Raw genomic sequence first — 27,960 nt, 5'->3', positions numbered from 1 at the left:
AACTTTGTGGCAACGAGCTACACAGTGGGTGCTCAAAGATATTTTTGAATGTAAAATATGGATGTTATAAAAATATCAAGGAGAATACTGGACTGTAGAAAGACTGGTGCTTCCACAGAAGGTACACCAATTAGAAATTTCTATCAAGAGGAGACAAGAAGCTAAATGGGTGGAGAGAACTTTCAACAGCTATATTACTGCTTCTCTCAGATGGTCTCTCAGTACTGCTTAGTAATTCTCCTACATGAGCATGGTTAGTCTCCTTAAGCCCCCTTTTCCATTCTTGTCCCTTCATCTTGGATGACAGAGCTTGCTTCTTTTTTTTTTTTTTTTAAGATTTTATTTATTTTGGAGCGCCTGGTGGCTCAGTCGTTAGGCATCTGCCTTAGGCTCAGGTCATGATCCCGGGGTCCTGAGATTGAGCCCCGCGTAGGGCTCTCTGCTCAGCAGGAAGCCTGCTTCTGCCTCTCCAACTCCCCCTGCTTGTGTTCCCTCTCTCGCTGTCTCTCTCTGTCAAATAAATAAAAATAATAAAAAATAAAAATAAAGATTTTATTTATTTTTGCAAGAGAGGGGGTGCAGGCAGAGGGAGAAGCAGACTCGCCACTGAGCAGGGAGCCTGACCTGACATGAGACTAGATCCCAAGACCCTGAGATCATGACCCAAGCCAAAGGCAGATGCTTAACCGACTAAACCACCCAGGCGCCCTGACAAAGCTTGCTTCTTTGTGAAAAAGAAATGAGTGTTTCTCAGGAAAAAGCTCCCTCAATTTCCCCTTCTTTCTATTTGCTGCTTATATACTTCTCTACAGTTGTAGTCATCCTTTCTTCTTCCCTCTCAAACTTTGCTTTTTCTTTCTTCCAACAAGTCCTCTTACACCTTGATGCCTTTGCACACACAATTCCCTGTAAACGAAAGCTCTTTTCCCACTGTGTTTGTTCATTTAGTTCCTACTCACCCATCCAGTGTCATCCCTCTTGGAAACCTTACCTGATCCTCTGAAACAGAGCACAACCTTCTTGTCCATGCTCTCATACCACCGTATATTCCTCTTTGAAAGCACATTACATTGTAATTTTTTTTTTAATTAAGTAGGCTCCACACCCAATATGGGGCTTAAACTCATGACTCTGATATCAAGAGCCACATGTTCCACCAACTGAACCAGCCAGGCACCCCCACATTGTGATTTTTAATTTATAGTTCTCATTCCCCTACTATACTCTAAATCCTTATTCATCTTTGTAACTCCAGTGCCTAGAAAAGTGCCTATAATATAAAAGGCACTGTATAAATATTGTTGAATGAACAGAGGAGAGGACAATTTGGGTCTCCCTGATCCACATTCTTTTGGATACAGATTTGTATACACATCTTCAAAGAAGCTATAATTCGAGGAGCTTTTGAAGGGTGTTCTGACAGAAAGGCAAATGTAAAAGGAGAGAGAATTTCTCTTTAATTGAAGTAATCCTATTCCCACCCCATTCCTGATAATCTAAAGAAGAGCAGGAAGGTGGAGCTCTTAGATGTATAGCCATGATTTTTTTTAGCAAATTATTGTTTGCTGTGACCAGTGTGGTACCTTGTGCACAAAAGAAAATAGGTGCTACTGCTTGTTACTGATTACTCTAGGTGAAGAGCCTGGATGTTAAGAATGTTATCTCAAAAAAAGTTATCTCCAAAGGGAGATGATTTTGAATGAACTAAATGGGGAAATACATTATAGAATGTGCAAAAGTACTAAAAAAAATATAGGAAATATATTATTGGGAGAAAAATGTCCTCAAAAGTGACTCATAAAGAGGTTATACTTAATCAAAATTGATTACCACATTCTATAACAACCTTAGCTCTGGGAGAATATCAAGCCAATTCAAATTTTACTTGTTCCATCAAGGTATTCATGATTCTGTGTAGAATTTATGGCTCTTAACCTTTCTTATAGGTCACTAACACTTTGACAATTTAATAAAAGATACAGACCCTCCCCCAGAAAAATGCACATATGTATATACATGAACTTTTCATGTAAGTTTAGGGGATTCATGATTTCTCTCTCCTCTGATGCAGGTGGGCATTAGTAATAATAACACCTAGGATTTATTGAGTCCTTACTCCATGGCAGATGCTCTTAACTCATCCAAGTATTTCCTTTTGCTTCGATTCCATATTTAGTGAATAACTTTAGATTAAAACTTGAATTCCTATAAAGGTCTGCCTACAGGTAGAGAATGCACTGGTCAAGAAACTCAAATGTAGTTACATTTTTCATTGTCAGTAAACTGGCCCTCTGCTCTTTCGTTGAGTCTCTTGAGCTTGATTCATGTGACTCTTCCCCTAAGAAATGGATTGGCTCTCAGCAGGTGACCAAATCAAATCTCTGCCTATAAGGCTGAGAGTCCTGAACTCTGGTCAATTCACCAGGGTAATGGATACATCCTGCAAAGTTTCTCAACAGCTTGCCAACCTCTCTCCAGGCATAGATGGCCTTGATGTACTGTGTGGTGTATGAGCTTTGGAGTTAGACCGGGTTCAAGTTTTGGCTTACCAGCCAGCCATGTGACCTCAGGAAAATTGCTTAAGCATTGTAAGTGTCTGTTTCTTTATTTTTTATTTATTTATTTTTTTAAAAGATTTTATTTATTTATTCATGAGAGACAGAGACAGAGAGAGAGAGGCAGAGGGAGAAGCAGGCTCCCAAGGAGCAGGAAGCCTGATGCGGGACTCGATCCCAGGACCCTGAGATCATGACCTGAGCCGAAGGCAGACGCTTAACCATCTGAGCCACCCAGGCGCCCTGTTTCTTTATTTTAAATGGGGAGTAATAACGGTCCCTAACTGGTAGGGTATTTGTAAGAATAAAATGAAATAGTTTAAGTAAGGCATTAGCCCAGTGACCATAATTATCTGCTTTTCCAATCCTGACTCAAACATGTATGATCAATGTTACCTTGGGCTAGTTACTTACCTTTATGAACCTCGGTTTCTTTATCTATAACATGGGAACAAAAAGATCTCACCTCTTAGGGCTGTCATAAGGACTCAAGATATAGTTAATATAACTCATTGAGAGCCTACTACATGCCAGGAGCTGTGCCAGGTCATTTATGTACATTAGCTCTACCTTAACACTAATCTTGGCACATAAGAGATACTCAATAAATGGTAGCTACGGTTATTTAATTAAACGATTCAGTTAAAACAGCCACTCTTTCAGTGACATGTAGACCAAGAAATTTTCTTAAAGTTTCTTTGAACCTCGAGTATTCTAGCAATTATAACCAAGGCTTGAGGTAAAATACGAGAAGATGTAGCATTCCGCATCCTTTTAGAGGGCTTTAATTTACTTCTATTTCTGACCTAGTAAAACAGCTTCAGAAAACCACCCACATTCCTCCTTCAGCCTATTCTTTTTTTTTTTTTAAGATTTTTATTTATTTATATGAGAGAGAGAGAATGAGAGAGAGCACATGAGAGGGGTTAGGGTCAGAGGGAGAAGCAGACTCCCTGCTGAGCAGGGAGCCTGATGAGGGACTCCATCCAGGGACTCCAGGATCGTGACCTGAGCCGAAGGCAGTCGCTTAACCAACTGAGCTACCCAGGCGCCCCCTTCAGCCTATTCTTATTTACCCTTCTTTCATATTTTCTTCTCTTCTTTCCTCCTTTTCTCAGGGGATGGGAGAGTATGATGGGTAGGAGGAAGAGAGAGGCGTGGATATTAGGAATAAAGAGGGGCCAAGAGAGACTGTGTCATTTATCCCTATCTGACTGAACAGGACATAGTGTATTACATCGTTGAGGGTAAGACCCAGAGCAGCCTGACCTCCCAACTTCAAACCAGCATGCTGGGGTCATGAAGTACAAAATTATGGTGATGGTAGGGCAGGTGATCTTTTCCTAGGAGTGGGATAGGGAGGGTAGCACAGTGATGTTAAAAGAGCATTAACTCTGAAATCAAAGATACCTGGGTTCAAATCCTGGCTCCCGTTTTTATTTATTTATTTATTTAGTTAGTTAGTTAAATGTCCCAGACTTGGCCAGAGGGAACCCCTTCATTTTTTATTTATTTTTTTTCAAAGATTTTATCTATCTACTTATTTGACAGAAAGAGAGAGAGAGAGCACAAGCAAGGGGAGTGGCAGACAGAGGAAGAAGCAGCCCCCCCCGCGCCCCCCCAGGAGCAAGGAGCCGGATGCCAAAGCGGAAGGCAGATGCCTAACCAATTGAGCCACCCAGGCACCCCCAGGCTCCCATTTTTAAACTGGATGATTGAGGGGCGCCTGGGTGGCTCAGTCGTTAAGCGTCTGCCTTCAGCTCAGGTCGTGATCCCAGGGTCCTGGGATCGAGCCCCGCATCGGGCTCCCTGCTCGGCAGGAAGCCTGCTTCTCCCTCTCCCATTCCCCCGCTTGTTTTCCCTCTCTCACTGTGTCACTGTCAAATAAATAAATAAAATCTAAATAAATAAATAAATAAATAAACTGGATGATTGAGGAAGTAGATACTCTGAGCCTCTGTTTCGTCCTTTTCAAATTAGGAATAATAATAGTGTCTACTTCAACTACTGGTTGGAGTGGGGACTTTCAGGGGCCCGCACAAAAATTGGTACTGTCCCTGAGGGACAGCTGGAACTCCTGGTACTTTGGACCTGCTGCAGGGTAAGCTTTTGGATGGAATTTTTGAGAACGGGTCTATTAAGGAGAGAAAGGCTGAGTGAACATGCCCAAAAATGAGGAAGATTCTTTGAGATCAGGGGAAGATAAGGAAAGAAGAGTACTGCAAAAAGAGAAAATTTGGGGGAAAGAAGAGACTTTTTTTTTAATATTTTATTTTTAAGTAATCTCTACACCTAATGTAGGGCTTGAACTTATAACTCTGAGACCAAGAGTTGCATGCTCCATTAACTGAGCCAGCCAGGCACCCCAAGAAGAGATGGTTTTTGAAAAGGGCTATGTTTAGGGACACTTGGGTGGCTCAGTCAGTTAAGTGTCTGACTCTTGATCTTAGCTCAGAGGTCTTGATCTCAGGGTCATGAGTTCAAGCCCTGAGAGTTCAAGCCCTGTATCGGGCTCCACACTGGGCATGGAGCCTACTTAAAAAAAAAAAGTAAAAGAATAATAAGGGGTATGTTTAAGAAGTTTTGTTAAGTAATCTCCCCACCCTGCCATTTTCTCATAAAATATGCAGAAAAATTCTGGGGCTTGGGGGAGGGGCATAGAATGTAGCAACATTCTGAGACCGGCTTCATAGGAAGAACAGGAAGGCCCAAGGAGGCTGAGTTGGGGTGATGAGAGAATTATACAGATAAAGCATAAAAGCACCTGGCACATGGTAAGCAATCAATAAATAAAAGACCTCTTAATCTCTTAATGGAGTTCATATAGTTTATTTTTCCTTACTTATTTTAAAGTTTTTCTTTTATTTAAGTGGGGCTCAAACTCACAACCCCAAGATCAAGAGTTACATGCTCTTCTTTTTTTTTTTTTAAAGATTTTATTTATTTATTTGAGAGAGATAATGAGATAGAAAGAGAAAGCATGAGAGGGGGGAGGGTCAGAGGGAGAAGCAGACTCCCTGCTGAGCAGGGAGCCCGATGCGGGACTCGATCCCGGGACTCCAGGATCATGACCTGAGCCGAAGACAGTCATTTAACCAACTGAGCCACCCAGGCGCCCCGTGAGAGTCACATGCTCTTCTGACTGAGCCAGCCAGGTGCCCCTGAAGTTCAAACAGTTTAAATGACTTACTCAAGGTCACCACGCTGGTGAACTTGGCTTAATGTTTTTTCTTTAACCATACTGCTTCTTAACTTACGCAAATGATGTTGGATCAGTGGGTGACACCCTTAGAGAACAAACTGACTGCACATTTACAAGACTGCAAATGCTCTAAGATAACTTTTTGTTTTAGCTAAACAAATACACAAAGTAGGTGGCTACATCATGGTCTTATTTGTCACTCATATTATCTGCCCTGGTGTGGAGCTTCGCAGGCTGATACTTTTCACTTTTTATCTCCAGGCCTTCATCAACTGCATCATTTTAGTTCTAAAATCTGTATCTGTGAGCCTCGTCTAGGAGCTAATGCTCTGCTGTATCATACAGCACTCCTCGCCTCTATAATTTTGTTCCTTTTTAATACGATGTGCCATCAAGTATAATGCATGGGATATAAGCCTCAATTATTGTCAGCATACTCGGGGACTCATACCAATTATAGTGATATTTCTCTGACAGGTCCCAGGCAAGCTGCAGCTTGGAGTTCTTTAACACTGAGAAACAAAGATTCGCTTTATGGGAGGTTTTCTAATAGCATTTGAGATTCTTTAGTTTAAAACTGTACTGTTTTTTATTTCTTTTTCATTTAGTTGTGGCAATCTATGTGCTTTATATAAAGACATACATTTAATTTATATTGTTATAATTTAATATACTTTAGAATATACTAATTATAATTATAGTGAACCTTGATTCCTCACAATTTGGCTTGGTGGAGGAGATGAAGTTTCAAAGCAGAGTCACCCAACAAAAGTCCTAGCCTTTGCTATCTTGTCTGGCTCTCAGCTCACTTCACTATAAATCTCCCCTCTCCAGCTCCTACAATTGTTTCTTTCCATCATCTCTCTATGTCTCCTTACGTTGTTTTATTGGAGTCAATTCAAAATGGTTTTACTCTTTTTGAAATTTTCTACAAATATAAGAAAAAGAACCCCTATCTGACCTAATTTCCACAGATTTCCTTTGCCTTCTAACCCCAGATAGACAGTTTTGGCCTCTGCAGTGTTCCCTCCCCATACCTGAAGAAAGAACATTGCTCTTTAACTTGCACTGTTTTATTTGAATGCAACCCACTTCCTCCCTCTGAGCCAATGACTCATTTTCTCTTTTTAAAGTGAGCCCTGAAAATCTTCCATTTCTCTTCAGTTTAAAATTATTCTCTTTGTGAAGTACTTTATGTCCTGTGCATGAAAGACACCCTATAAAACGGAGAAGATTGCCTTAACTACTCAAGGACTACAGACAATGCCTGACCTACCAAGTCTTCACAATTCTGAATTAAACGGACATCATTTATTTTCTTCTTTATGTAGGCAAGGCACATAGTCTCTTTTGTGCACTAGTGAATTCCCAGAATCTTGATACATAGATTTTCAAAAAGTATTTATTGGATGAATAAATGATTGATTTTCCCCCCTCAGTCTTTTTAACTTGCTTAATACCATTCATGTAATTAATATTTTTCACATTGGAATCTCCTGTGATTAAGTAGAAAGTACTCATAAAAGGGTATTGAAAAGTGAGATATACATATTGCAGAAGATTCAGCAATACTCTTAGGGTTAGTGTAGAAAATGCCTGAAGTGGGGCGCCTGGCTTGTTTGGTCAGTGGAGCATATGATTCTTGATCTCAGGGTTGTGGGTTTGAGCCCCACACTGGGTAAAGAGGTTACTTAAAAATAAAATCTTTTAAAAAATAAAAAAATAGGGGTGCCTGGCTAGCTTGTTCAGTGGAGTGTGCAACGCTTGATCTCAGGGTTGTGGGTTCGAGCCCCACACTGGGTGTAGAGATTACTTAAAAATAAACCCCCCCCCCCAAAAAAAAACCACAAAGAAAACGCCTAAAGAGAGACATGTTCGTTTCAGTACAATTTACAAAATTTACATTGGCATATCAAATATCTTCAAACACATATGTCAATGACCCGTTTATCTGCTACTAAATGATGTATTGCCTTGGTTTTAAATAAAACTATATTGCAATCATTAGAGTAATAATTGATTTAAGCAAGAACCTTCAATGGGTGCTAAAACCAATTGGTGCGAGCTTATTGCAGAACATGGTATTTCCAGGTGTCTCAGATTACTCTTACATACCCCACAAATTACTTATTCCTTATAAAGGTGAAAAGGTCTTTTACAATGGGGAAATCTTGTGAACACCATCTTAATCACATGATCAAACTTCACATCACTAATAATGGGACAAACCGCCATCGTATGCCTCCTGATATGATCTATGGAGAAGGCCATAATATTGCTTACGTAATTTTCCTGCCAAAAGTGTTTAACATTTTAAATCATGAGGAAAAATACCCTCCAAATTGAGGGACATTCTGAAAAACCGCTGGCCTGTGCTCTTCAAAAATGTTAGTGTCATAAAAGCTTAACAAACACTGAAGAGCCGTTCTGATTAAAGGAGACTAAAGAGACAAGACAACCAACTCCATGCAGTGTTTGATACTCAATTAGTCCTGAATCAAAAACAAAATTAAAAAACCCCGGCAACTATAACAGACATTTTTGAGACAATTGGAGGTGCTGGAATATAAATGTATATTAGGTAACACTAGTGTGCCAGTGTTAAATTTCTTGACAGTGATAGTTATACTGTGGTTGTGTAGGAGAATGTTCTTGTTCCTTTTTTTTTTTTAAGATTTTATTTATTTGACACAGAGAGAGAGACATAGCAAGAGAGGGAACACAAGCAAGAGGAGTGGGAGAGGGAGAAGCAGGCTTCCCGCTGAGCAGGGAGCCCGACTCGGGGCTCGATCCCAGGATCCTGGGATCATGACCTGAGCCGAAGGCAGACGCTTAACGACTGAGCCACCCAGGTGCCCCTAATGTTCTTGTTCTTACAAGAAATATGCTCAATTATTAAGAGGGGAAGTGTTATAATGTCTGTAAATAATCCTCAATGGTTCCGGTGGAAAACCTCTCAAATGGTTCACAAAAAATACACACATATTTATTTGAGTATGTGTGTGCACGTACGGAGAAAGAGAGTTTACACACATGCACACACACGGACACACAAAACACGAGAGAGAAAAAATGTGGCAAATGTTTACAATAGAAGAACCTAGCTGAATGATATATGTATATTCGTTGTACTAATCTTGCAACTTTTCTCTGGTTAAACAATTTTCTAAATAAAAACTTGTTGGAAAGATTGACATCATGAATTCAGGGTTATTTTGATTGCTTATTCAGATATATAATGCTCAAAATGTTTGATGGTGGCAACTAATCTTTCTTTGAATTTTCTGTTTTCATCATCCTACTTTATTTAGCTCTCCTTGCCTTTCTGTTCACTGCCATCTGTCAAGCAGAGCCATCAATAAGTATGTGATGTGCACAAACACCTCAACAGATTCTGAACATGCCTAAGTGTGAACTGAAATTCTGTTTCTTCTAACAGGAGACTTCTCTCATAGGACCTCTTATAAATGTATCTCTTGTATATCCTGCAGAGATCCTCCTTTTTTTGTTTTTAGGCTGGTAGTTTATCATACTGACTAGAAGCCATTCATGTATATGGAATATAAATTTCTATCTTTTTCTTTTTGCCCTCCAATATCTTTTTAGCCCTAGACAAAAGAGGAGCCCAAAGTATCTCTAAAAATGGTTAAACTATTGCTTTATTCTATAAAGAACTAGAGAAAAAGAGACTCTGGATAACAAGTGATATTTGCAATTATGAAGTAATATTCACTGTGCAATAGAGTGATTTGTGATATATTTGTGCCCACATTGGGACTGATCATTTTGGAATTATTTTCTATTCTTCACTCTAACCCTTATGATATTAACCTTTGTGAAATACAAAAGCAGAATATTGGAGCTTACGTCATAGTTGCTCCTGGATCAGCAGTCATTTGATTGGTCACAAACACAGCCACGTTATATTCTGCATCAAGAAATAAAATTAAGAAACTAAGGGAATAGCAGTATAAAAAGTTCATTGCTTCGATTTCAGAGTTTAGGAATACTGTGCTATGAATTGATTTTATAAACAATATTACATTCCTATTTTTTCATTGATAACATAAATTAATTTATTTAAAGTTATTATTATTACTATTTAGGTACTTATTGTATTAGAATTAGTATTTTGGTTAAAAAAAAAAGAATTGCATTCCCATGAAGGTAATTTTATTTTTATTTTATTTTTTTTAATTTTTTATCTTTTTTTTAAAGATTTTATTTATTTATTCATGAGAGATAGAGAGAGAGAGAGGCAGAGGCAGAGGGAGAAGCAGGCTCCCCGCAGAGCGGGGAGCCCGACGCGGGGCTCGATCCCAGGACCCTGGGATCATGACCTGACCTGAAGGCAGACGCTTAACCGACTGAGCCACCCAGGCGTCCCAGTAATTTTATTTTTAAACATGTATTGCCTCCTGACATTATTCTGAGCTTCTCTGCAAAGCCTACTCAACAGTCACAGATGCTATTCCGATAGCACCACTTATTTTAAAAATCTACCTTCTGAGATTTTTTGGAGTCGTGACAACATCTGGGCCAATTTTTGCTGCCGTTCAGCCAACTCCCCACGGCCGCTGAAATCCACTCGAAAAAGTGCCATTATTGAATCAATGATCTGCACAGGATTAATGTAAAAAGAAATATGGAAATGGAAAGAAGAAGTTAATTTGGATTGGAATCAATAGAAGAAAAATAATACGCTAAACATCTCTGTGAGGGAGTGGTATTTAAAAGCTTGTACCAATAGCTTGAAGATGCCAGCTTCTTCATGGAACTTTGCTGCTACATAATCAAGTAGCTCCATCTGATGTTCACCTGGTGGGAAATGCAGTGAGAAAATGTTATAACAGCTAGAAGAAGCAGAGGCTAAGATCATTTATGTTCTTGGAGTTAAGGAAAAGGGAGTCATAAAAGGATTTTCTTAATTGTTCATGGCTTTATTAAATATGATCTCACATTCTGCCTTAGCATGCATGCCAAATGCTACATTATCCAAAAAGAATGTTACTCTCCATTTCAAAGACAAGAACAAGAAATCATTTGAGGGCATTTTAGTATCTCAGGGCTTGCCAGATGATAAAATTTGTGGACTGACTAAATAAATTTGGAGGAAAGCAAAATGAAAAGAGAACAGAACAGCATCAAAATGTTGTAAGTATCACTCAAATAGCAAATCAGTGCTGCCAACCTTAAAACAGCCCAAGCATCCAATTACATGGGGCTCTTACTAGTATATGCACGTGCATAAAGGACATTGTCCAGTACTGCATCATGGTCTACGTTGAAGCGGTCAGCAATGTCCCGAAGGCGATCTGGACGGCTGGAGTATGCCAAGATTAAGGATCCAATAAATCAATTCCAAAAAAAGTTTAGAACAACTACAAAAAATAATACCTTAAGTAAGTAAACTAACAGAGAGGCAAACATCGTACCTGCAAAGGTATTCTGGAGGATGCTAATAATCACTTAAAATCTGTATCAGATTTTTCTTTTTCGTAAGTGCCCAAATTAATAAATAACTTAGTTAGTGATGACAGTGATAGAAATGACGAGGCAGTGATGAATTTAAATACTAAATACTCTAATCCTTACAATAACTTTGGAAGCTAGTTGTTATGGCCTACATTACATTTTACAAATGAGGACACTGACAAACAGAGATTAGGCAAATGACTCAGGATTATGTAGCAAATCAGTTACAAGAGAAAAACTAAAAAATAAGATTTGTGACTCTCTTTTGATCTCAGTTCTGTAAAAAATAGATCTATTCTAGGAAGATAGTATCACTGAATTATAATTCAAGTCACTTCAAAGTGAACTAATTCACTCTCTTTAAATTCCTCGCTTGTTCAATATGAAGTAACTTAATATACTGTTAACCATGAGTTGCCAACAAATGATAAATTTGACTACATAAACCAAAGGAGCAATAAGTAATTTCAAGGATCACGGGGTGCCTGGCTCAGCCATTTGAGTGTGTGACTTTTTTTTTAACGCATTTTTTTTTAAAGATTTTTTTATTTATTTATTTGACAGAGAGAGACACAGCGAGAGGGAACATAAGCAGGGGGAGCGGGAGAGGCAGAAGCAGGCTTCCCGCAGAGCAGGGAGCCCGACTCGGGGCTCAATCCCAGGACCCTGGGATCATGACCCGAGCCGAAGGCAGACGCTTAACGACTGAGCCACCCAGGCGCCCCTTGATCTTAAGGTTGTGAGTTCGAGCCCTACGTTGGGTATAGAGATTACTTAAAAATAAAATCTTAAAAAAAAAAAGGAATCTCAAGGGTCAGAAGGAAATTATCAACCTACTGTTTTCGGTTTGTTTAGGGTTTAAAATCTCCCTTCTTCTAAAGAACTTGTGTTAGCTTTCTGAAATTAGTAAATTCATAGGGAGGCAAATTCAGAGTACCTGCAAAGGTATTTTTGAAGATGCTAATAATCACTTACATCCTATCTAAACTATAAAGGAGTAATCAACATTTTTTTTAGGTCTTTGGTGATTCCCAAATATGCCTACAGTATTCTCTGAAGTGAGGTGAGCTAAAATAAAATCCATGTCTGTGTTCTCATTTCACTTTGTTTACAGTGTTTATATAGTACTGATCATACTATAACTGTAAAATGAGGACAAATTACAATTTTATTTGTGATGTTTACAACTAGCTCCGTATGTGTAGAAGTGGATTGTCTTTACAATTCCCCAGCCGTCTATATCCTAATGCACTACATGTGTTCTTTCCTTCAGAGCTTCAGTGACAACCACTAAAATCTTCCATTGCTACTGAGTATACCCAGTAGATGTTTTTGGTGAACAGGTCAAAGATGGCAAAGAATTGGAAGACACAGTAAAAATGCTTTTCAGTATTTCACTTTTTACAGAACCTGGTTACTATGTGACTGAAAGTGTAAAAGTTGGGCTTCTGCTGAAGGGAAGTTCAAATCAATTTATAAATATTTGTTAACTGATTACTATATGGAATTGATTACCATTTTAACCAACTACCAATGCTTTGTGGAAGACACAAGGAGTCATAAAACAATCCACATTACAGGTAAATGTAAAACATAATTAAGAAGGCAAACTATAAACATATAAAAAGGAAAATATCAAGAGAGAGCAGTGTACATGTAAGAGAAACTAAAGGAGGGGTGCCTGGGTGGCACAGTCAGTTAAGCAGCAAACTTTTGGTTTCAGCTCAGGTCATGATCTCAGGGTCCTGGGATCAAGCCCCACAATGGGCTCTGCACTCAGTGAGGAGTCTGCTGGAGATTTTTTCTCCCTCTCCCTCTGCCCCTCCCCCTGCTCATGCTCTCTTTCTCTAAATAAATAAAATATTTTTAAAAAAGAAAGAAACTAAAGGAATGAGAACATTCCACTGGGGCTCTTGAACGTCCTTGTCATCCCCCCCCCCCCCCGGCTGTCCTCCCTCCTCCTTCTTGCATAAGACTTGGCTCCTAACTGCTCCTCTCTACCATTCTTGATAAAATCCAAATTGCCCAAACAGTGGCTGCTCATCTGCAAGAACCAATCCTCCCTTTTCAAGAACCATTCTTAATCAACTATTTCTGAAATGAGCTGAACTCCAGCTGCGCTCCTCTTGCTACAGCCCTACATGGCATTCCACCCTCCTTCCCCAAGTTTGGAGTCTCCTTCAGAGTCTTCTTATGACTGCTATTTCCAAATAAAGTCTTCTGCACATGGCTCTCTGTTTTTGTTTTTTTTTTCCTTCTAAGACAGTATTTTAGGTAGTAAATTCTATAACAGATTAAGAAGGACAAGGTTTTTTACGTTGGGTAATTGGAGAAGATTAGAAAAGGCAGGCCTTCAAAGGAGAGCCTTAAAGGATTTGTATGATTCAGAAGGATAGGGATAGATAGTAGGGATAGACGGATCATATACCCAAGAAGAATAGAAATACACCATGCAAACTTCTCTGACTGGCCAGATTCACATTTAAGAGCGAGAGCAAAATAAAGGCATTTTCAGACATGCTAGGGCTCAAAGCTTACCACCCAGATTACTTTTCTGAAAGAATGACTTGAGTAGGTACTCCGATAAAACAAAGATATAGGAAATAAAATTAGGGATGCAAGAAATCATAATGACCAATTATAATGAATACCTTTATAGTTAAATCTAACTAATTGCTGATGTACAATGTTTTCATGTTTTAGAGACAATAATACTGGACTAGAACAGATTGGATCCCTTTGCCTCTAACAGTGGTAATAGTGAGGAAGGAGCTTGGAGAGCTAGGCTGGGGCTTCATTGTGACTGGCCTTACAAACTTGCGCAAGTCTTTTGTATTGTTAAAAACAATTTCCTCTGGGGTGGGAGGATGGGTTAGCCTGGTGGTGGGTATTGAGGAGGGCACATTCTGCATGGAGCACTGGGTGTTATGCACAAACAATGAATCATGGAACACTTCATCTAAAACTAATGATGTAATGTATGGGGATTAACATAAGAATAAAAAAAAATCTCAAAACAAAACAAAACAAAAAACAATTTCCTCTGAACCTGATACCTCAAACTACTGTATTTCTTCTTCTATTTGTTGGTTAATAACACACTGGCTCCATTCTTTACTGTTTATTTGCAACAAGCTTCCATCATCTTCCTTTACTGCAAATGCTCTTGGATTCCTAATTTCAAACCTCAGTGATCTTTTTCAATTTGTGCCTTCTTTCTCTCTTCGTGGAACAGTGCTGACTACACTTTTCTTCTTGAAACTTTCCTTTTGCTCAGCTTCTACAACCAGATTTTTCTCCTACTTCCTCTGTCTCTATGGCATCCTCTTTTTTAGTCCCACTTCCTAAACTTAGGCACACTGGGAAGTTATGTTCTCAGTTCTCCTCTCTTCTAAGTTCTCTTGCCCTTCTGTTTATTCCATCTATATCTCTGGCCCTACCCCTTCTCAGACAGAGTCCAATGTTTCCAACTGCCATGTGGATGTCCTCCTGTTCATATTTAACACACTGAAATGAAACACACCTTTTGTCTGAAACATGATCTTCCCAATTCTGTCTTTAGAGTCATTATTCTCCCATTATAAGACAAAAAACCTGACAGTAGTTTCTCAAACTTCTCTTTCCTTTGTCTACCAAATATAGTCATCAAGTCCTATCAATTTTCCTCCCCAATATTTCTTGTCCCCTTTTTCTTTTTAAGATTTTTTTTTTTAAGATTTTATTTATTTATTTGAGAGAGAGAATGACATAGAGATAGCATGAGAGGGGGGAGGGTCAGAGGGAGAAGCAGACTCCCTGCTGAGCAGAGAGCCCGATGTGAGACTCGATCCCGGGACTCCAGGATCAGGACCTGAGCCGAAGGCAGTCGCTTAACCAACTGAGCCACCCAGGCGCCCAAGATTCTTATTTTTAAGTAATCTCTACACCCAACATGGGGCTCGAACCTACAACCTTGAGGTCAAGAATCACATGCTCCACTGACTAAGCCAGCCAGGCGCCCCTTGTTCTTTTCTTTTTATTCCTCCCGCCTCCAGCCCAGCTCAAGTTCTCATTTCTTGCCTAGAATATTGCAAAAGTATCAATTTATACCCATCATCTGATTTTAAAGCCCTTCATATCTAAGACCCAAATCAACTTTCCAGCCTTAATTCTGAAACATCTTACATTTCAATTAAACTACAATTCTTTCCGTGACCCAGTAAGGTTCTGCCTTTTTCCTTTCTGTGCTTTTGTTCTCTTCTTTCCTTTCCCTTTATTTTGAACCATGACTTTGAGTGAGTCAACAATCTTCTTCCTAACTACTAAGTACCATCTTTGGAGAAGTAAGAGGATTAAAAACAAATAAAATAGGGGCACCTGAGTGGCTCAGTCGGTTGGGCGTCTGCCTTCGGTTCAGGTCATGATCCCAGGGTCCTGGGATCGATCCCCACATCGGGCTCCCTGCTCCGCAGGAAGCCTGCTTCTCCCTCTCCCTCTGCCTGCCGTTCCCCCTGCTTGTGCTCCCTCTCTCTCTGTCAAATAAATAAAATCTTAAAAAAAAACAAATAAAATATAAGTTCCTCTCATGTATTCATTTGGTGAATTTTACACCAAACACATCTAGAGAAGTGAAACTTTTTAAATAAAAAGTGATTTGAAAACTTTACCAACAACTGATTTCCCTGTGGCTTTTCTCATTATTGCTGGTTTAGGGGATGATTATACAAATGATATATTTTAAACTTTCTTTGTAGTAACATTACTACATCACACTATTATGCTAGCAACTTATTTAAATAAAAAGGTTACAAAGTATTTTCTGTATCAATGAAGATAATCTTTCCTCCTGAATAGCCACCTGCTCCTGGAAGTTGAGCTGTCACTAGGAAGCAATTAAAAAAATGAAATAATATTAATAGAAATGAATAAACTTTGCACAAGTAAATATATAAATTAACATAGGATTTATGTTGGTTGCAACTCTTTCATCAATCTGGCAAAAAGTCATGATCCTTTAGTTTCTAAACAGCATATTATATTTTTATATTACTAACCAGTGGTAAAACCATAAGTATTCCATCAGCATGGTAGTTCAACAAAGAATGTCAATATATCTCACAATTTTTAGTTCTCCTAAAGAATAGAATTTATTACTTTCTTCCTATAAGAAACAATCACAAATATAATTTATGCTTTATAACTCATTTAAGTAACCTTTCAATTAATGTATGTCAAATTTTAAAATGCATTTGCATTATAAGTATTATTAAATAACACTAAAGAATTTCTTTATATTAGGTTCATGTATTATTTCATTTATTTTTCAAAACAACCCTAAATTTGGCACTATCATTATTCCTATTTTACTGATGGGGAAAATTAGAAAGGTGAAGCAACTTGCCCAAGGTCACACAGTTATTAATAGTAGAGCCAAGACTGGAGCTAGGTATTTTGATTCCAGAATCTGCTTCTTAACCGCGCGTGCCCATGCTCCTTCTGCTTAGGTCAAAGAAATGCACAGTAACACCTTTGTACAAAAGGAGGTATTTTGTTTATTTTGTTTTAGAAAAATTTATTTTTAAATCTTAAGGCCAACTTTACTTCATGTAAAGTTAGAGATTCTAGGTCTCAACTGATTTTGTGACATTCTTGTCGATAGAATATAGAAAAGCTGGAATGGGTAAAATGGACAGTGAGGGCCTCTCCCCACCAACAACACTATATTCATATACCCATTCACTTCCTCCTTGTTTCCATTCAGGTGTTCAGAGTGTAGCACATATAACATCACACATTCAAAGACTGGCTTTGGTATTTGTGTAACCATGGGCAGTTTCGTTTCCTTGTAAATTTCAGGTTACATGAGATTATATAAAGTACCAAGTACAAAGTAAATCAGTAAGTGACTGCTATAATTATTATCGTTATTGTGGTTGTTATGTATCCTTACCACAGAGGGTATGAGAGAGCTGGGTTTTTCCAGTACGAAATTCTGTGAAATATAGAAAAAACCAAAGCCACATAGTTAATTTCTACATATTTTCATAAAGAATGAAATACAGTCTCAGAGTATGATTTTCTTTCCAACTGTCAAGTCTTACACATAAAGTACCACTGTGTCATGGATGGATCCTGCAATACAAATAACAGTAGTAAAAATAACTTTTTAAAGGTATCTGTTCACAGAACTGTGCTTTAGAAAAAATGTATTTAAACCAAGTTTTCCTTAGGATTAGTCATTGTGAGATAATAGAAAAGAGGACATGGAAACTCCACACCTCTTCCCTTATACCTTTTTCTACTCATCTTTTCCCTCTAAATGTTCATCTGTATCCTTTGTCATATCCTTTAATAAACCGGTAAACATGAGTAAGTGTTTCCCTGAGTTCTGTGAGCTGCTTTAACAAACCAATCAAACCCAAGGAAGGGGACATTGGAATTTTGGACCTACAGCCGGTTGGTCAGAAGCACTGGTAATAACCTGGGCTTGTAACTGGCATCTGAAGGCAGGGGACAGGTAGGGGGGGATTCTTATAGGACTGAGCCCTTACTTAGCCTGTGGAATCTGATGCTACCTCTGGGTATAGTGTCAGAATTGACTTGAATTCTTGGATACCCTGCAGGTGTCCAAGAATTGCTTGTTGTTGTGGGGCGAAACGTCCATATATTTGGTGACCAGAAGTGTCAGAAGTGAAGTGTTTGTGTGAGTAGTAAAAGAGACTCACAGGAAAAAAATATACAGTAGGAAAGAACTGGGTTTTCCTTATATGGGGAAAAAAATACTGAGCTTTTTCATCTTAGTCATATAAATGAAAGTTTAAAACCCTACTACAAGGAAGGAGAGCCTCGGGTTGTCCCATTGCACTGAGATCCTCAAAGGAAAGCTGAAATAGTCTCAGACTGGTGGCATGCCCTACCTCCCAACAAAAGCAAATTCTCTCTGGAGAAAAACTTCCCCACTCACCAGTTTAGGTCCAGTGAGCTCCCATAGATCAAAATCAGGCAATAAGCTCACAAATATCAATAAGTACACAAGAGAGTAAGCCACTAAGCCTGACAGTCAACAGAAATAATAAAAACCAGATTTATTTCTCTATGTCAACAGAAACATCAACAACAACAAAAAACAGACTAGTTCCCCAAGGATTGCAGATACTAGAATCGCAGGCACAGCATATAAAATAGCTATGAATGAATTGTTATGAAGAAAAACAGAGGGGTGCCTGGGTGGCTCAGTTGGTTGAGTGGCTGCCTTTGGCCCAGGTCATGATCTCAGAGTAGTGGGATTGAGCCCCGCATTGGGTCAGGTTCCCTGCTCAGCGGGGTGCCTGCTTCTCCCTCTCCCTCTGCCACTCCCCCTACTTGTGCTCTCTCATTCTCTGTGTCAAATAAATAAATAAAATCTTAAAAAAAAAAAAAAGAAAAATAGAAGATAGAATCAGGGAAGAAAAAATCTACTATGTTTCATGGAACATGCATATCCTAGAAATAAGATTGGTCTCATTATCCAACTACCTTCTGAAGGAATGAGAAAAAGAAAATTCTCTTTTCTTCTATGGAAGTCAGAGATAAAAAGATGACAAATGCCAACAAGGCCTCTCTGTTAATGTTGGAATGTATTTTTTTTTTAGATTTTATTTATTTATTTGATAGAGAAACACAGTGAGAGAGGGAACACAAGCAGGGGGAGTGGGAGAGGGAGAAGCGGGCTTCCCGCTGAGCAGGGAGCCCGATGCGGGGCTCGACCCCAGGATTCTGGGATCATGACCTGAGCCCAAGACAGATGCTTAATGACTGAGCCACCCAGGCGCCCATTGGAATGTATTTTAAGCCCAGAATGATCCTATATTATAATTGATATTTCAACATAAGTTTCAAAGTAGATATACAATGTACTATTGGTTGTTTTTTTATTATATATGTATGTGTGTATATATAATTTTTTTCATATAACAAAATATTAAGGTTCCACCTACCTCCAAAAGCTTCTGTGATTGCCATGCTTTCAATTCCACCTCCTAGCAACTTACTGGAAATAGAAAGTAAGCATTAGTAAAAGAAACAGAAATAGAGAGATCAAGAAAGGAGAAAGTGTACCATTTGTGTCATATCTATCTATCTATCCACCATGAACAGGAATTCTTGGCAGAACAAATGACACTCTACCTCTTTAGACCACAGATTCTGCTGTATATGGGCAGGATGGATCAACAAAACGACATATAAACCCTGCTGTCCTTGCTCTTACTTCGGGGTACCAATAGGAAATGTGCTATATAGACTTAAGTCTCATTATTCTTTAGAACTGAACTGGAGCTTGAACAAATGGTCTTAGTTATTAACTGGGTTGTTCATGTTGTGCTTGGGACTATGTTTCTAAAAGTCAACTGAATATACATTCAGTGGGAGAACAGACAATGAACAGTATTAAGTAAAGAAGTAAAATATGTGGTATGTCAGATATTATTAAATGGTATGAATAAAAATTAGATCTAGAAAGGAGATAAGAAGTGCAGAGGATGAAGGCAGGGAGTTTATTTATTTTTTTATTTTACTTTATTATTGGGAGTTTAAATATTTAAATAAAGTGACCAGAGAAACCTCACTGAGAAGTGGACATTTTAGCAAAGATCTGAAAGAGATGACAGCAAGCCATGTAGATATAGGAGGAAAATGTGTTCCAGGCAGAGGAAATGGTAAGTGCAAAGGCCCTGAGGCAGGAGTGTATCTGGCATGTTCTAAGAATAGCAAAGAAGTCAGTGTGGTTGGTGCATAGCAAACTGAGAAAAGAATAAAGGATGAGATTAGATTAGAGAGGATTTTGGCTTTTGCTCTGAGATGATGAGTCATTAGAATAGTTTTGGGCAGAGAAATGTCATTATTTGACCTAAGTTTGTTGTTGTTTTTTCTTTTTCTAAGAGAGAGTGGGGGGAGGGGCAGAGGGAGAGAATCCCAAGCAGACTCCCCACTGAGCATGGAGCCTGAGAACAAGCTCAATCCCATTACCCAGAGATCATGACCTGGGCCAAAAACAAGAGTTGGATGCTCAACAAACTGAGCCACCCAGGGCCGCTGACCTAAGTTTTAAAGGGATCATTCTGGCTCCTGTGTGAAGAATAAACAGTAGGGGCAAGGTCTGAAAAAGAGAGAAGCTAGAAGTTATTATAATACTCCAGAGGAGATGTTAATAGCTAATTTAAATGAGTAAGGTAACAGTGGAGGAGGTAGTGGAGAATTAATTGAATTCATTATTTCCTCTTTTTTTTTTCTAAACACACATATATACACACATAGGAAAAATATATAAACATTATAGTGGAAAGTTTCGAACATAAACTAAAGTGGACAAAAACAGTATAATAATGAACCATCATGTACCTCTCACTTAGCTTCAACAATTATCAACTATGAACTCATGGTCAATCTTTTTTCATATAAACCTCCAACTACTTCCCTCCCTTTTCATATTATTTTAAGCAGATGCTGGACAACATATCATTTCATCCTAAATATTTCAATAGGTATCCCTAAAAGATGAACACTCTTATTTTAAAGATAATCATATTATCATTATTACCTAAAAAAGTAGTAATTCCTTAATATCAACTATATAGTAAGTGTTCAATTTTCCAACTGTCTCATATATATCTTATTTTTTAATACTGTGCTTGAACCAGGATCCAAATAAAATCCACATATTGGGTAGGTAATATGTCTTTTAAATCTCTTTTAATCTCTAGGTCAACACTGACTTCATCTGTTTTTTGATTCCTTATAATTTATTTGTTGAAGAAACTGAGTGGTTTGTTGTTGATGGTAGAGCAGACAGGATTCCTTAATGAGTAAGAGTTAGGGTGTGAGAGGAAAAAAAACGAAGTGCCAAGATGACACCAAGGTTTTAGTTCTGAGGATCAGAAAAGAGGCGGATCTGAGATGAGAGAGGCTTTGGGAGCTGCAGATCTGGGACAGATAACAGAAGTTTGGATTTGGACCTATGAAGTCTGAACTGCCTGATAGACATCCAATTGGATGCAATATTTGACTATGAAATCCTTTTTTCTTGGAATATCTTGTGAGGACAGGGTTTTGAGGACTATTTTGTGGAAATACTGTTTTTGTTCAAATTGCTCTTGGCCACTCATCTAACCTACAACTAGTAATTCTGCCTAGTAAGGTGGGGGGGGGAACCCACAATTTAGACAACTTGCATTAGGAAGATGATAACTATGTCTCAGGAATCATGAGATAGTAAATAAAAAGGGAAGTTAAAGCTGTTCTTGCTAAAGAGCAAAAAAAGCACTGGATTATTTCTTCTAGAATATTCAACCTAAATGACTGATTTTTAAGTAAAGCCAAAAGTGAAATGGAATTTCCTTTATCAACAAGAAGAAAAGGAAATGAAAAGTTAACCTGATTTTCAAGATGGTTTTTAAAATACAGGCTGAGGGCGCCTGGGTGGCTCAGTTGGTTAAGCGACTGCCTTCCGCTCAGGTCATGATCCTGGAGTCCCTGGATCGAGTCCCGCATCGGGCTCCCTGCTCTGCAGGGAGCCTGCTTCTGCCTCTGACCCTCCCCCCTCTCATGTGCTCTCTCTCTCTCATTCTCTCTGTCTCAAATAAATAAATAAAATCTTTAAAAAAAATAAAATAAATAAAATAAAATACAGGCTGATTCAGAAACTACTTATATTTTGGGTCTGAATTTTTTGTAACAAATTTAATCCTGCTTCTACAAATCGTCTGGAATTTGTTTGCTTCAGTAGACCTTCAGAAAGAAAAAAAAACTACTACTTCAGAAAAAGAAGCTATTTCTAACAAACTCAAGAAAAGAGATACAATATTCCCAAGATTGTGTCTAGTGGTTGTAAAAAATATGAGATACACACTCAAATTCCTGGCTCCCAGTGGTGATATGGAAAACCATCTTTCTCTTCTCACTATACTCAAAGGCAGTCAAGAATCCTGGTTCCTACAGAAAGACAAAAGGAAAGGTTCAAAGGGGTATAAGATGATGGTTTTATTTCAAATGCTGCCCAAAATTCTCTATTTGATTATTAGAGTCATCATTTGATATGAGCTACAGTTCATTTGTCTTTGAAGGCGGCACGAGATCATGGTTAAGAAAACAGGCTCTGGAGCTACCCTATCTAGGTTCAAAATAAGTCTGTAATCTACTTACTAGTCGTATGATTTGGGGTAAACTACTTAATCTTGCTGTACTTCAATTTCCTCTTTTGGGTCAAATCAGGATAAGAATAGTGTCTCTCTCGTAGGGTAGCTGTAAAGTTTAAATGAGGTATATTTATGGCATAAAGCAAAATGGTATTTTACCAAATGATTCCATCGATTTCATTGAACAGCATCATTTTCCCCTAGCTCTGGAAGTTTCAAGGAGCACAGAAATTCCAGTGTTTACTATTCATGAGACAATGTATTGCAATGGTAGAAATACTACTTATTTGACAAATCAATGAACTACAGCTGATGCAGTAGTATAACTAGTGAGAACAGGCCCTGATGTGCTCTAATGACATGGTCTAATCTATTTCCCTTAAAAAAAAAAAAGAAAATGATTTTATTTGAGATAGAAAGAGAGAGCGCATGAGCACGAACAGTGGGGAGAGACAGAGGAAGAGGGAGAAGCAGGCTCTCTACTGAGCAGGGAGCCTGATTTGGGCAATTCCAGGACCCTGGGATCATGACCTGAGCCAAAGGCAGATGCTTAACCAACTGAGCCACCCGGGTGCCCCTAATGTACTTCCCTTTTTGTTTTAAACTATGACAGTGGTGGGGCGCCTGGGTGGCTCAGTTGGTTAAGCGACTGCCTTCCGCTCAGGTCATGATCCTGGAGTCCCTGGATCGAGTCCCGCATTGGGCTCCCTGCTCGGCAGGGAGTCTGCTTCTCCCTCTGACCCTCCCCCCTCTCATGCTCTCTCTCTCTCATTCTCTCTCTCAAATAAATAAATAAATAAATCTTAAAAAAAAAATAAAATAAAATAAACTATGACAGTGGTTCTCAAACTTTGGAGAACTTGACAGGGGGTTAAGAAAACCCAGGTGGGGGCACATGGGTGGCTCAGTCGGTTGAGTGACTCTTGATTTTGGCTCAGGTCATGATGTCCGGGTTGTGGGATCAAACCCCATGTCGGGCTCCATGCTGGGCATGGAGCCTACTTGGGATTCTCTCTCTCCCTCTTCCTCTGCCCCTCCCCCATCCTCTAAAATAAATAAATAAATAAAATGTTTAAATTCAGAACTCTTAAGAAAAAAAAAAGAAACAACCCAGGCCCTATCCTATTTCAATGAGTCTGGGCCTATGTGCTCTTTATTAGCCACTCCAGGTCATTCTGATACACACCAATGTTTGGAACCACTGTACTACGAAATTAACCTCTATCTCTCTCTTTTTTCTCTTTCTCTCTCCCCCTCCCTCCATCCCTCCCTCTCTCTCTCTCTCTCAATCTTTTTTTTTTTTTTTAAGATTTTATTTATTTGCAAGAGAGAGAATGAGAGACAGAGAGCATGAGAGGGAGGAGGGTCAGAGGGAGAAGCAGGCTCCCTGCCGAGCAGGGAGCCCCATGCGGGACTCGATCCAGGGACTCCGGGATCATGACCTGAGCCGAAGGCAGTCGCTTAACCAACTGAGCCACCCAGGCGCCCTCTCAATCTCTTTCTAAGAATAAACAGCTTTAGTTAAGAAAGGATGCAGACTGGGCGCCTTAGTGGCTCAGTTGGTTGGGCAATTGCCTTCGGCTCAGGTCATGATCCTGGAGTCCTGGGATCGAGTCCCGCATCGGGCTCCCTGCTCAGCGGGGAGTCTGCTCCTCCCTCTGACCCTCCCCCCTCTCATGCTCTCTCTCTCATTCTCTCTCTCAAATAAATAAAATCTTTAAAAAAAAAAAAAAAAGAAAGGATGCAGACTCTGGGTATAGTAGTGGATGCTTGAGGAGAGGGATTCTTTTCTTTGATAATGGGATTTAGTTTGCAAAGAAAATAAGACCAACGCCTATGAGCTATAAATTGGCAGTTTTGCAAACTCTGGGTACTGCTCTAGGGCAATTGTGGATTTGGCCTGTGAGTATATTGCCTGAGTTTACTCAGAAGTTAGGGCAACTGAGCTGGGTTCAGAGCAGTTCAGCGAGGTCCTCTCCAAGTTCAGGACCATACTGCCAATGTCATCACTCAACTGCCTCTGGGGAAGGAAATCAAATGGCTGTCAGTGAAGAGAGCTTCTAGGACTTGCTGGGAATGAGACCCTTACATACATATGTAGACATGGAGAGACTTGTTCTGCAAAGAGAGAGACTCGGTGCCTATCATTCTGCACATTACTGTTGCCAGAGCTAGTGCCCCCCTTGGCCCCAAAAGTTTAACACAAAAGCTCGAGTCAAAGGCATATGTTTTTGCTTGGAGCCTCTCAGCTGCATGGGCCGCTCACAGTCTGTGGGCCAGCTACAGGGTGTGAGTTCAGCTCAGCTTTAGCTCCTCTGCCTCAGTGAGCATATTCTTCGTCATATTTATCTCGACTGTACAATGTAGACCCACACTGGTAGTTTATTTCTAACCCAATGCTCTCTTAGCGACTGGCCTATACCAGGAGAGGGCAACTTCTTTGGTGCTGAGTGCTTTGCAACAACGAAAGATACAATATTTGAGGAGACAAAGCAAAAATAAGGAGGAGTTAAAGCAGAGAAACAGAAAGGGAGAAAAATTAATATAAAAGGAGACCAAAAAAAAGTTTTGGTAAAAATAATTACCTTTAGAGTGTTCAAGTCTCTTTACACCTGTCTCAATCTGTCAGAACTTAATTGTTGTTGCTTTGAAACTGAAGTGATAAAAAGTTAACATGAGGATCATAACAGATTGTGATCTATAGAAATTCAGAGTTCCCACAGTAGTTTCTGGTGTTCATGACAAGTTTCTAGCACTCAGTGAGAAAGGCTACAGAGACTCATGGGGCCCTTCTAAGCTAAAACAACAAAGAGAATTGATTTTGCTTACAATAAGTTTGTTGGCTGCTTCTTTAATCTTGTCCACTTTTGCTTCTGAGAGCCCTTTGACATTGCATAGTGCTCTTCTTGTTGTCATCTGTATCCCTTTGATGGTACAGATTCCTACTGACTTCAGTTTCTTAATGTCAGCCACATTCTGTAAATAAAAGAATGGGTGCAGCAGATCGATAAAATGCCAGCCTGCAAGGCTCCCATACTATGTCATGTGCTTTTGTGTCCATCTCCTTCCACCACGATGCCAATTTTATACAAGCAGCCAGGTGGAACCCACCCACCATGTAGCCAAATGTTCTGGAAATATCTTGAGTAGAACATACCCAGCACGCTGCCAAATGTTCTGGCTGTGCCCTGATTTCCCAAGAATGTTAGTGAGACCCTGGCAATGTAACAAGGAATTCAAAAGAAAAGTCTGTTGGTGGAAAAGCTAGCAAATTTATCACACATTCACCCCCTCAGTTCATCTCTTTCCTTCTAGAGAACTTCATTATGAATATGTTCTTTTAAAATTAAATTTTTTTCCCTCTACCCTTGGGGAATGCAAATAACTACATCACCAAAGGACCAGGATTTTCTCTTGCTCCTATTTTCTAAATCCAACTGAAAGAGATTAAATGTGAGGACTTCAAAAGATGTCAGAGAAGTTTTACTATCAGTGAACTGCTGTTGAAATTCATCTACTTACTCAAAGTCCAATATCAGTCAACATCATTTACTCTAATCACCTGCCACAGAACTGAATTTTCTGTTGATGAAGACAGAGGAAGGTAGCTCTGAATACCTCAGTTGGACCAGTGGTTCTTGACTAGGGGCAGTTTTGCCCCCTTAGGACACTTGACAATGTCTGGAGAAATTTTTGGTTGTCATAACTAAGAGGGGTGCTACTGGCATATAATAAGTGGTCAGGAGCCAGGGATGCTGTTAAACACCCTACAAATCCACAGGACAGTCCCCCCCAACTAAGAATTGCCCAGTCCCAAATGTCAATAGGGTCAAGGCTGAGGAACCCTGAATTGAACAATTTCATATTGAAAAATTACTTACACTGAAAATTGAAAAAATACTTACAATTCCATGTTTTTGTAACAGGTCAATGTCTTGAAACAAAGATTCCTGAAGGAGATGGAACAGAAAAAAAATGGAGCTTTGATTCTTCATATCCAATTGTATCATATCTTTTAAAGAGTTAATTCAATATTATGAGGCACTCCAAAATGCCTCAAATTCCACTTCTCTAGACAGATCGAGTTATGATCAATAAAGTTTTTTCAAAAACATTGTTACAGGGCGCCTGGGTGGCTCAGTTGGTTAAGCGACTGCCTTCGGCTCAGGTCATGATCCTGGAGTCCCGGGATCGAGTCCCGCATCGGGCTCCCTGCTCGGCAGGGAGTCTGCTTCTCCCTCTGACCCTCCTCCCTCTCATGCTCTCTGTCTCTCATTCTCTCTCTCTCAAATAAATAAATAAAATATTTAAAAAAAAAAACAAAAACAAAAACAAACAAAAAAACATTGTTACATGCTTAGAAGATGCACCAACACTGAAAGGGCTGGGAAGCCCAACATTTTTGTCATGTCCTGTCCAGATTTTTAAGACCTTAACCCAAAGGAGTGCAACAACATTTAACCTTTTAAAAAAATATGTTTTCTGGGCACCTGGGTGGCTCAGTTGGTTGAGCGACTGCCTTCAGCTCAGGTCATGATCCTGGAGTCCCAGGATCGAGTCCCACATCGGGCTCCCTGCTCAGCAGGGAGTCTGCTTCTCCCTCTGACCCTCCTCCCTCTCATGCTCTGTCTCTCATTCTCTCTCTCGCAAATAAATAAAATCTTAAAAAAATATATATATATATGTTTTCTCAACTTTCTGCCCCACCAGACTTTGAACTCCTTCCTCTGCTATTCGGTACCAGCATGCATTGATACCATTATGGCTGCACCAGTTGTTAGGTTATTAAAATACTTTCATGCTAGTTGCTAAGTAGCTAATCTTAGCACCCCTTGCCAAACAAGTTGTTACATATTTGTAATATTGCCTCTCTCTAGAACTATGCTTTCTTTCCACTCTCAGTTTCTAAAAATAATAGCAAACAGAGAAGGAACTTCATTTTTGTGGAATGACTGAACGTCCACCCATATTTCAACATTCTAGCCATACCTCTTCATCTTGGAATCCTGGTTCTTCCAGCACAACTTGATCCTCCTTCATCTTGAAAGGTGAGCAGCAGAAAAATAATCACTTCTGGGAACGTAAGAAATATTATTTAAGAAGTATAGATCATATAGTACAAAACCCTTTGCCCAGAGACTTCCTTGAGCAATTAGAGAAACATTTAGTTTAGAATGACTGAGCTGGCCTATCTTCTTTTTGCTGGGCACGGGACATTATTTCTTTCACGGGTGTATGTATGTGAGGGTGGGGACTTAGTTTCTACTCCTTTTCCTGAAAATTGGTTACCTTTTCTCATCTTTTGATTTCCTATAGCACAGATATCATGACTGTCTGTTTTCTTGGAATGCTATTTAGCATTGCATGTTGCAGTTTAACCTTTCATGTTTATGTTAACAACACCTCACGAATTTTGACGTCATGTCATTCTTCCTGCATCTTCCCTGGTTCCTAGAACTTAGTCTACCCTTAATCAATAGATTTTATTTTTCTCATATATGATGAATGCCTTCCTGCTTCCCAATTATGAATGGGCTCTGTTGCAACATATCTCTTTGTTTCATAAAGCATTAGATCT

At 39.2% G+C, this 27,960-nt stretch overlaps 1 protein-coding gene across 1 annotated transcript in view; it reads right to left on the bottom strand.

Annotated features, from left to right (window-relative positions):
• The window catches only part of DMC1 (DNA meiotic recombinase 1), a 37,181-nt gene extending 9,722 nt beyond the window's left edge, over positions 1–27,459 (bottom strand). Inside the window, exons 1-11 of the mRNA XM_045875988.3 lie at positions 27,372–27,459; positions 26,288–26,332; positions 25,212–25,358; positions 22,097–22,179; positions 19,188–19,240; positions 17,162–17,203; positions 16,021–16,093; positions 10,989–11,080; positions 10,502–10,575; positions 10,261–10,375; positions 9,625–9,685 (exon numbers count right to left, since the gene is read on the bottom strand). Of these exons, the coding sequence (XP_045731944.1) occupies positions 9,625–9,685; positions 10,261–10,375; positions 10,502–10,575; positions 10,989–11,080; positions 16,021–16,093; positions 17,162–17,203; positions 19,188–19,240; positions 22,097–22,179; positions 25,212–25,358; positions 26,288–26,332; positions 27,372–27,422 (836 nt within the window). The 5' untranslated portion in view covers positions 27,423–27,459. The remainder of the gene's footprint in view (positions 1–9,624; positions 9,686–10,260; positions 10,376–10,501; positions 10,576–10,988; positions 11,081–16,020; positions 16,094–17,161; positions 17,204–19,187; positions 19,241–22,096; positions 22,180–25,211; positions 25,359–26,287; positions 26,333–27,371) is intronic.
• Between the last annotated feature and the right edge of the window lie 501 nt (positions 27,460–27,960).

The sequence above is a fragment of the Mirounga angustirostris genome, unplaced genomic scaffold (genome assembly GCF_029215605.1).
Source record: "Mirounga angustirostris isolate CCGP_5_RB_7025 unplaced genomic scaffold, mMirAng1.0.hap1 SCAF_5, whole genome shotgun sequence".
Taxonomy (NCBI): domain Eukaryota; kingdom Metazoa; phylum Chordata; class Mammalia; order Carnivora; family Phocidae; genus Mirounga; species Mirounga angustirostris.
Note: the sequence above shows the minus strand (reverse complement) of the source record. Positions and strands in the feature narration are given on the sequence as shown.